General features: G+C 38.2%; 1 protein-coding gene across 1 annotated transcript; it reads left to right on the top strand.

Moving 5' to 3' along the window:
• Positions 1-5140: 5140 nt before the first annotated feature.
• her3 (hairy-related 3) lies at positions 5141-6314 on the top strand. The gene is made up of 4 exons (XM_026155274.1): positions 5141-5237; positions 5342-5437; positions 5550-5631; positions 5740-6314. The coding sequence occupies exons 1-4, from the start codon at positions 5184-5186 to the stop codon at positions 6192-6194; spliced, it is 687 nt and encodes a 228-aa protein (XP_026011059.1). The 5' UTR covers positions 5141-5183; the 3' UTR covers positions 6195-6314.
• Positions 6315-10939: the final 4625 nt, after the last annotated feature.

The raw sequence follows: 10939 nt of genomic DNA, 5'->3' as shown, positions 1-10939 counted from the left end.
CAGCTAAGGGGGCACACATTTCTGTCTGACAAAATATAGAGCGAGGAAAATCAGGGTAACGCCCCACGCCTTTTCACTTGTACCTTTCAATTTTCCACTTTGCCCAGATAAAGAGAAAACCATGGGAAAAAAAAGTTGGTCAGCAACTGGTCCCCCCCCAAACGCGAAAAACAAAACACATTTTAATGGAGGCAATTTGCATTTGGTGTCCATATGGGATTTTCCTTAAACGTTATATACCTTTTTTTAATCGAAAGACACAGATCACTCGAAGGTCAGAGTCCATACCACGAGTTTAGATTAACATATAGCTTCCATTAGTTCAGTGTTAAGGGTTAATAATTCCTTATTGTGTTTAGGAACAGTTAAACTGGAATATTAGTGAAACTTTTAAATCTAAGTTTAAAAGTGCTAACGGCTAATTAAATGACTGCACTTGAGCAATTTTTCAGTCTGCACATCCTTAACACAAAGCCTTTAACTGTCTCATCGCTGGGTTGCTTTTTTTGTTTGTTTGTTGTTGGGGTTTTTTTTGGGGGGGGGGGGGGGGGGTTGTGTTTCGTTTCGTTTTTTGTTCTGGTCTTTTGTTAAATATTAACACGTAATTTAGTGTATCCAACCAAAGTAAGAGTCTTTAATAAGCCTTTAAATATCCCGAGGAAATCTGTGTCTTCTGTTATTTGACCAGAGCCTACAACTTTCATAATAGCTCGTGGCTTTTCAGAAAGTCCCTTAAGCATCTGAAATACTTTTGCACCTGTCCGTGCAGCTCTATTCACAGTGGTCTTTCTACTCACAACAAGCAGTCACACCAGCAAGCCTCTATCATTATAGGGACCTGTCAACATTAAAGTAAGACACTGTGAGTTGAACTTAGACTAGATTAAACGTCTGCAAAGAAAAAAAAAAGTATTGCACTATTACAGTTAAAGAGGGCGTCGTGTGTTGATCCATCTGGCCACACTGACAAAGGAAGGTTTGATGTTTTTTAAACCTGAAAAACAAAAAGGGGGGTTTTCCAAGTTGCTCATATGACTGTTGTTTTACGCACGGCTACAGACGCGGTGTCTGTAGCCGTGCTAAAGGCTGCTTGGTTATTTTCATTTAAATTTCGCTCTAGTCGTTCAGAGTAAATGGCAGATGTTTTGCAATTCAAGGCACATCAATACCCTTGCGCTTTAGTGTTTATTAACAAAGGCGCCCTCCTTTTGTCAGGCTCTTGTGTCTTTCACAACAGAGCCCAACAAAGGTTTCATCCTCCAGCGAGTTATAAAGTTACTTTCCAGTCAGTTCATTTCGGCCCTTGAGAAAACCTTAAGCGATGTTAATGTGCACCTCTGTCCTTTTCATGCGGTAACCCCGGCACACACAAGCAAACACAGGCCATTATGTTGCCAAACCAAAGTAAGAAGTCTTTAAATAACCCGAGGAGCAGTCTATAGAAATTCATGATGCCGTTTTCATTTGATGTGTGATCAGAGCTTTGCCAACAGGTCCGTCGCGTGGCTTTTCAGAAAATCCTGTCAATATTTCCAATATTACTTTTGCAGTGCACCTGTTCGTGTACCTGCTCTCTTTACTGTGGCCTTGCTGCTCAACAATTAGCCTTTTGGGTGCACCAGTGCTGCCTCGGGTCCATCTGAATGGGAGGCGGTACATCGATTTGCTCCGCTCACGGTGAGCCAACTTTTGGGCCCAAGTTTGCATATTATAACAGGTCTGCAAGGCATGAGGAGTGGCTATAACCTGCAATGTATTTCCATAACACGGGCTAAAGTGGATATAATTATAATACTAAAGATTTCATTTCTGCTGTTTTTACTTTTTTCTTGGCCTGTTATATATATCTAAATACACTTCACTTGCATCACGTAAATAAGCATTCCTTTATAGCTTCTATATAACATAAATGTTGCTCTAAAACGATAGTTTTTAATTACTTTTTAAAATAAACTATTTTACTCTGACGTTTCCTAACATGAAGGTGACCTCTGTATTTCTACCCATGTAGCCTACTGTTAGGCACAAGCCTATTGGCTTGCAAATGCATCACTTTCCCTTTAGGAAGAAAACAGTTATTGCAGTAATTATATAATTACCTCACTAATTGTTGTTAACAAGTTCCCCAATAGTCCAATTATTACCGCATCTTTGTCAGGTCCCCTCCGGCAGGAATCCATGACAAAGGTCCAATCGCGTTAATGAATGGCCTGAGGCTGAAAAGTAAAAGTGGAGCGAAGGACCTGTCCTTTTTAAAAACATACACTTAACTTGTCATTTAATAGCACTTGTATTATGATGCCCGTTGAGGACACAAGTTTCTCGCTGCGCTATTCTCATGGGTAGATGATGCCGTAAGAACTTATGACAGAGGTGAGGCGGTTTTGGAGGAAAACAGTTTCAAAGCCTGATTGCATTCCGCCACTTCAGAAACAAGCCTGTTTTCATTTTGGAAATCTAGTTTTGTTTCTGTTGTTTCTTTTTTTTTTTTATTCCTTTGTCCTAACGAAAAATCCAACACTAATTGAAATTACACCGAGTAATCAGCGGGGAAATCGCTCCTCTGTGACACAGAATAACAAGACAGGCGAGTGTTTTGATGCAATGACTCCACGCTGAAATCAGCCCTCCACGGTCCTGTGTAAAAACCAAGCGTGAAAAGGCAGATAATGTGACGGATATTGGACAAAAGGCATCAGAAGGCCCACTTACACCCAGAGCATTTCGGCCAAGTTTCATACCGATTATACGCTGAAGCATAACACCAGAACTGTGTCCCACAATTTTTCGGTTTTTACTCAATTAGTTACTCCTGACACAACTCTGCCAATTCAATTCATTCGACTGAGGGACTTCACGGCTGTGGTTTAGTTCTGCGAAGGCAATACATTTAACATCAGCCTTGGATTTCAGAAGCCCGTTAAATTAAATTAAATGTCCGGTTGGTAAAAGGGTTATAGCAGGGACATTGTAGAAGTTGACTGATTACCATTTCATAGCAGGATGAAGAGGGAACTAGTGTTGATTCAGTTTATAACTGAAAGGAGTCTTTTCATGCAAAAGAAAAGATCAGTGGAACACCGCTAAAATTTGGCCTCTTTTCATTCTCGGCCTCTATAGACTGAATACAAATATGCCCCTCCTTTAGCAGGGCCTCACTCATTTCAACACAGGCATTGTACACAGGATCAAGCAGGAGAACAGGGGCAGTGTGAGACAGGTTTTCTCTACTGTGTCGCGTGTCTCTCAAATAAACTTTACTGAAGTGCGCAACCAGCTCCATACATCTACTGAATGAACTGCATACACCTGAGCCCGTTTACCTTAAAACGACAGCGATAAAATCCAGTGCGCCATAAGCCCTTGTTTACTTAGTCCCACTTCGATCCCACAACCCTTTAACTTTCATATCTCATGCGTGTTTTATAATATCAGTTAAAAATGAACACCGTTTTGTTAATCAGTTTTTACTGAGTCTGCATTTTTTGTTTTGCTTTGCTTTGTTTGTTTTCAATGGGTGCTTCAAAAAAATTCTTACGGGGTGCAGAGTTCCTGTGGGCCACACCACGTGCCCTCGTTTAAAGTATCACCCACTGCTAGGGAATGAATCAACTAGCAGTTTTTGTATTTTGTCGTGCTGTCAGAACAACAACATGTGGCATGTTGTGTTTAGAGTTTTATATAAAAGAAATAACACCAAATGTTATTTTAATTGACTGAAAGAAAAATTATCACAGTGTGGACTATACTACTACTACTACTACTACTACTACTACTAATAATAATAATAATAATAATAATAATAATAATAATAATAGTAAATATGAGAATTTTGCTTGTGCATAAAACTTTTTTTGTTAAGTAAAGACTATAAAAAGTCTCTCGGCCTTATTAAAGACAACATTTATTCTTTTTTTACACAACATGCCAATTACATATACAAAAACTAAGGAATAAAGGAAGTAATTTATGATGTTTTCATACTAAAAAAAGCTTAGTGAACATTTTGCTGATATTATTTTATTATTGCGTTATTCTGAGATCCCGGCCGATAGTTCTGTTACACATCTTGGTAAGATGATTCATCCCTTTTTTCCTATTTTCAGATGGTCAGTTTGAGCACAAAATGCCCAGTGGACTGCGGTGATCCTATGGTCAATACATTGTTTCAGCTGCTATGACTTTCCCAAGGCTCAGTTCCTTTCAGCGGAAAGTGTGGAAAATCGGGAAGCGAGGGAGCAAGGACAAGGGGCGGCCCGCGATTCTCCTCGGTGCCTCACTGAGGCTGGTATGAAGACAAAAAGTGCTGACGCACAATAGCGAAAGAATGCTAAAAGTGTAAAAGTGTCCTCAAGGCACTTGGAACCTCGTCTGCTTTTTTTGTTCCAGCATCTAGGGCGTTTATCGTGTATAGTCTATATATAAATATATATTAAAATACCTGCACTGTTTGCCTTTAAAAAGCAGTCTGGCTGATCTAATAAGATGTTGCAGGTGCAGAGGTTTTACTATCAGCGGTCACCGGAAAATTGGAATGTTGTGGAGACACGACGTGAATTTCCACGGTGCTGCCTTCAACCTGGTGGCGTGAAACTCACGCACAAAGACTGAATACAGGAGTCAATAGTGTCCATGCTGCATACCAAGCAAAACCATTATCATTATGTTTACTATTTTTACGCTACTTTGCCACACAAGTTGATTATTAGACACCGGGTAGACACTGCACAACATATGAAGCAGTAGATTGCATAGACTCTATAACTAGATCTAGAGCTATAAGTCTGTTTTCCCGTTAAACTCCAGTCTGGTTATCCCTCTGTGCCCTGCACGAACCTGAGGACCTGAAGGAATAAAAATATGAACCAGATAATTTAAAAAATACTTCCAGGCTGTGTGAGTTTGGATCAAGGCGAAATACATTTATACTCAGTTATTAACCATGGAGCAGCATAAAAAATTGATTTTCAAATAATTAGAGTCTGATTCTATAGTTAGTGTGGGCTGCCAAGCCAACTAGCTGCCAGTGTTGCCCATTTGAGCGCGAGAGACAGAGGCGGGCCTCTTTGCATTGACATGTTAAGTGGGTGTCTCTATATAAATCCACTCAGGATAAACCCCCTCGTCCGTGGGCCAGAGAGAGAAAAAGGTTAACTTCAAGGAAATCAAAACGGACTAAGAGAATGGTGGCGACGACAGACTGCATCGAGAAAGTCAAACCCACTGCTGGAAACAAGGTGTGTAAAAGAACTTGTTAAAGGGAACTTAATAAACGGCAAATTCCTCACAATTACTACGAATTATCGAAGCATGGGTTGTTGACTTTACGCGTGCTTTACAGGTGTCCAAACCACTCATGGAAAAAAAGCGAAGAGCGCGCATAAACCAGTGTCTGGACCAGTTAAAATGTCTCCTGGAGAGCTACTACAGCAGCAGTGTAAGTATGAGAACCACAACTTTAGAGCTGGAACAATTTGGGTTGCTACTTTTGATGAGCTAGCATTTCTTTTACGAAAAAAGTTTAAGTAATGTGTAATCTCTTTTCTCAGATTCGAAAGCGCAAACTGGAAAAGGCTGACATCTTGGAGCTCACCGTGAAACATGTGAAGAACCTCCAAAAAATTCAAATTTGTGAGTTATGACTTCATTCTTGAAGACATATTCATGTATTTTTGACAACACAACTTTATGCAGAATTTGAATGTCTCTGACCTTGAGATGCCTTTTTCATGATTTAAGGCGCAGCGTCTGCTTTCGACGTTTCCGACTACCAAAGTGGCTTCCGCAGATGTCTAACCAATGTCAACCAGTACTTGCTGATGACAGATAATCTAAACGCGAACGACCGCTGGATGTTATCGCAGCTTTTCAATAAACTCTCTCGCTCTCGGAGAAGAGCGGAAATCTTCAGCACCATGGACAGCGGTCTGAAGCAAACTGACACTCAGAGTGGGGCGCAGAAACTTTCTCCATCCGCATCCGGAACCGAGGAGAGAAAAACGACCAGAACGAAAACTTTGAAAGTCCATGATGCAAGCACGTCTTCTTTTCCACCAGCAGAAGAAGCATTCCGCTCCACTGAAGCCAAACAGGCTGTTCTTTTTGCGGCTCCTACACAAAATAGTACTAAAAAAGGCTCCAGCGACATAAATGAAGGCGCGAACGTTCAGCAAAGCCTGTGGCGACCTTGGTAGCTGAAAATCTGTAAATATCCTGTAAATAAAGCTTGATTTAACTGTTTGTGTTTATGATTGCACTATAGTTTCCCTCGACATGTTGTTACTTATTTTTAATACAGTATTATTTCCATAATAAACGTGGCAAAGGAAACGTCCCTCTGTGTTGTTTAGTAACATGACATTAACCTTTCAGTCTGAATGTCAAATACAACATGTTGTGTTCAAAGTGGCACATATATTGCTGTAAGCACGGATTAGTGTAAAAAAAAAAAGAGAGAGAGAGAAACAAAACGATCCAAAACAACACAGATTACTGTAAAAAATGTAAACTTCAAAACGTTTAATGTGATTGTGGGAAGCCAGAGAACCTATGTGTGCTTAAAACTTTAAAAATGAAGCACTTCATAATTTCTATTTCTTTGTGGCATTTCTCTAAACTTAATTTGACTTGTGTCATGGGAAATTATGACGTAATTTTGTGGAGTTTAGAGGAAAACGGACTCGGTGGGGTTTGACTGTCATTTCTTCCATTCTTCTCTGGTTTCACGCGTAAGTACCGAAACAGTAGCGGGAAAATCAGATACTTGTTGGACAGCAAAGCAATTTTCTGCTATATGCAACTAATTACATGCTCAGTGATGTCCTCTAGATTTGGATACGCTTATTTGATTCTGATCTGAGCTTTATCATGTTATATTTCAATCTGAATTTATCCAATTAACTTTTTTCACCTTTTGGATTTTCTATTTTTTTTTCCAGCTCCTTCTTTACTGGGATTTCCCACTTTTAGGTTAAAGTGTCTCCTTTTATTTGAAAATAATAATAATAATAATAATAATAATAATAATAATACCATTATTATAGATTCATATAACTCCTCCCTGGGCTTTATATAGTGAAGTTCCAGACCATATTTGTAAAACTTACTGTAATCCTCATTAATCTGACGTCTTTTTTATTCTACATGCGCGTAATCCACAGAAGAATGGAAAGTAGCAACTTTTTTTGAAAAATACATCTGAGATTTTTCATTTTGTTAAGCAGTGGTGAAAAAAGTGTTTGTAGACTAGGTCAGGTAGTTTTGAGGATAACTGCATAACCACATCAACTTGTTGCACTATAGGCTGTGCTGGCTTTAAGGCTGCTGTAGACCTCTTTTTAGGTGCACTTTTCTTCCGCTGCTTCAGCGGAGGTGCCATAAAGTGTCTCCCCTTTCTTTTCTAGCAGCGCTGGAGAGGATAGCACCTTAAAGCGAGTAGAATTGCTGAAACGCCCACAGCTATTTCAGACGACCCATGCTGAAAACACTGCTGTCTCACAGAAGAAGTTTCCATGTGATAAGGGCAGCCTGTTTTTTATTTTGTTTTTTGGGGTTGTTTTTTTTTGGGGGGGGGGGGGGGGGTTGGCCAGAGAAACCTCAGTTATTATCCTGTCTCTGTCCAAACTATTTGTTATTCCATCTTTTTTGTTTGTTTGTTTGTTTTGTTTTGACTGGTCTGCTAATAAAACCCTGCAATCTCTCCCCGCAAAGTCAAAGCTGCGCTTTCCATGAGACCCGTACAAGGGTCTCAGACCACGGCACAAGAAAAGTTTGTTTAATACAATAAAGAAAATGCCACGTGACCTTCACACTGAATGACCTTTAAACTATTTCTAAGAATTTCTATGAACTCTTCTTGCACTGGCCTAGTTTGGTCCACTATAATAGCTAACTATATTAGAGCCGAAAACCTAAGGGAAAGAGAGAATACTTTATTAGCATTAAACTGCGCCCAGTGAAGCGCACTTAAGAGAGCAGACGTGGATGAAGTGCGCTTCAGACGTCTCTGTTCCTTGCCAATAAAAGCAGACCTGGCTCGCCCGGGTTCAGCACAGCCATGCAGTGCTTTAATTTATTTTGATGATCAGCGCAATTAAAACTGTAGTTTACAGATTGCTGCCACAGTCAGATGCACACACACACTAGAGATTGTCATTGGTTTCAAGCTGTTTCTAAACCGCGTGAATTACCTTTTGGCACGTAGAAGGTGACGTGAACATGCTCATTGTTGTTAAAAAACAAACAACCTCTGGCTACAGACAACGCCAATTTCTCCACAAATTTTCCCTTACTTTAGAATAGTGCTCACTGTCGATCAACAGCTGAAAGAAATCAACGTAACCAAACACTGATCATAAAATTAAACTTCATCATCACATTAACAGTCAATTAAACCTCAGGGATATTTCCGATGAAAATCAAAGTGACAACAGGTGTACTTCAGTGGCAACAAGATAACCCACAAAGAGGGAATGGTTTTGCAGGTATTGGCGAAAAATCATCTCTTTATCCCTCTGAACTAAGCTCAATTATTATTCCTGTATACCCAAAAGTGATCATCTGTCAAAAAGTCAATGCTTTGTTTGTATAGGTTATATAAAATCAAGAATAATCTGTTTTGCAAATATCCCTAAGAGCGTGCTTTATTACACCAGCTCTGTGTTCTACATCATAACCAATCCAGTGCTTTTTGCTTTGCCAAAATAGTTTTATTTATTGTAATTTCTACTGCCCCCTTGGTTAGGCTGCTTGAAAAAGACAGATTGCAGCTTTTACCGTTTGACAGAAATGTTCTTCCTCATTCAGAATGACTTCATATTTTTCATTAGATATATTTTTGACTAATTATAAGTCAATTAGTCATTTGCAACAAATACAGACAAACATTTTTTTTTATCAAACGCCACCAGTCACTTTTTGGCACAGCAGGTATGGCATCGAATTCCTTTATTAAAACATGTGAGAAGCCAAATCATTAAAACAATAGTAAATGAGTAAAGTAACAAGAGATTTTATGAAAAAGTTGTTCCAATTTTAATTAATCTGCGCTCCATAAGTAATGAGGGCATTCTAAGGCAAATGACCAAATCTATATCCTGCTAGAATCCCAAATGCTTTGCAAATTAAAGGTGAGCTCAGAAAATGTGTGGCTGTACTAAACTAAGTAGAACTAACCATTGTTAGTCAAACCTTAGTCTTTAACCGAGGACTTAATGAGGTTCACTTTCATCTGGCCTTGGTGACACATAAAATGATGTCATCTCTTTGCCTGTCAGGGAAATTCTGCTCTGTTCCATGAAAAGCACATATTGTACAAGCAACAAATAAAGTGGACCTGAAACATCATCTTGTGAATTTAATCAGTCATATGTTTTTAACAAAGTCATCATCTGAACAAGAAAATCATAACATACATAACATCATTCATATTTGAGTCATAGATCTTTGAATATGTTACAAAATTAGATTATGATATAATAAACACAACAAAATCCCAAAAAACAAAAAAGTCTATGACACAGCAAAGTTTGACAGGGGAACATGGTGATATGCTTCCAAAGACAGACACATTTCAGCTAACTTCTCCTTCTCCATTTTAATACCTGCAAGTAAAGGCAGGTGCACCAATATATGAAAATTAGAAAGTTTACACGACTGCAGATGACCAATAACTTTATCACTTGAATAGTATGGAGAAAAAAAAAATCACAACTAATAAGGCTTCAAGGGGGATACGGTTGTTTTCACTTTGTCCTCATGCTGTAATATCTTTGAAAACTTGCACCTAACTTGTGCAAATCAGCTACATTCACATTAGAAGTTATTGTTAACTGAATTTGGTTCCGCTATTATTATTTTGTTATTTTAAGTCAAAGAATTTTCAGTCATTTTTTAAACAAATTATCACTGTGGTATAAATTAGATGTGACTCTTTAATTTAACATCACCTACACCCATCAGTTCATTTTACTGCCTATTCTGAGTGAGGGTGCTATGTGACAATGCCTCAGAAAAACGCTTACTGTTTAAGCGTCATTGAACTTTTGCACCTTACAGTGTTAGATAATCACAGTCTCTACCCAAATCTAGAAATACATTTAAGCTTTAATCCTTCAACAGCATTACTCACTGATACTTTGGCTATGTTTATATTTAATTTGCTTTATCTTTGATTTTGGTTTGACTTTGATTAATCTGGTGTTTAAAAAAAAAAAAAGTAACATCACACTAAAAAATGCTCACAAAACAGTTCAGATCCATTATTTATATTTTGTGTGTTATGAGTTGACAAGTGAAATATAAGGTTGGGTTTTTGCTGTGTGTGGAAAATTACTAGAAGTATTGTTCAATCAAAAGCTTTTTTATTTAAAACGCTCCTCATTTGTGCTAACATTTTTGAAGGTTTAAGATGCGACAACTCCATTTAAATTATGCTACATCTCAATCACATCCTGAAGGCTGTGATTATTGAACCTTTGGACTAGTTAGCAACTTTTAAGGGTTCTGTCTTAGCTGGCTACTTTAAAAAAAAATCCTTTCTGATATTTCAAAGCGGTTGACATACTGCGCTGTCATGAAGATGAAGTTCCATTTGCATATTAGTTTGATGATTTGATTTAAAAAACAAAACAAAACAAAACATTGGGATATTAAGACTTGAGGGGAAATGTTCTAACCATAGGTCTAATTAAGCAGAAAACACTAAAACCATTAATTAAGATATCCTCTATATATACACGACATGTCAATCTTCTTTAAAAAAAAAAATGACTTCACATTTTCATTAAGGATTTAGGGGTGTTCAGGCTATATCTCAATATCTCACAGAGTAACTGTAAAAGTATAGGCATTTCAGAAACTGGAGTTACCCTGGCAGTTTACTTACAACAAAGGGTGCTTGAAAAATAGTTTTTTTTATTGTGTTGTGAATGATGATAAA

Source organism: Astatotilapia calliptera, chromosome 20, assembly GCF_900246225.1.
Source record: "Astatotilapia calliptera chromosome 20, fAstCal1.2, whole genome shotgun sequence".
Taxonomy (NCBI): Eukaryota; Metazoa; Chordata; class Actinopteri; order Cichliformes; family Cichlidae; genus Astatotilapia; species Astatotilapia calliptera.
The sequence above is the reverse complement of the archived record's forward strand: the minus strand, read 5'-3'. Positions and strand labels throughout refer to the sequence as shown.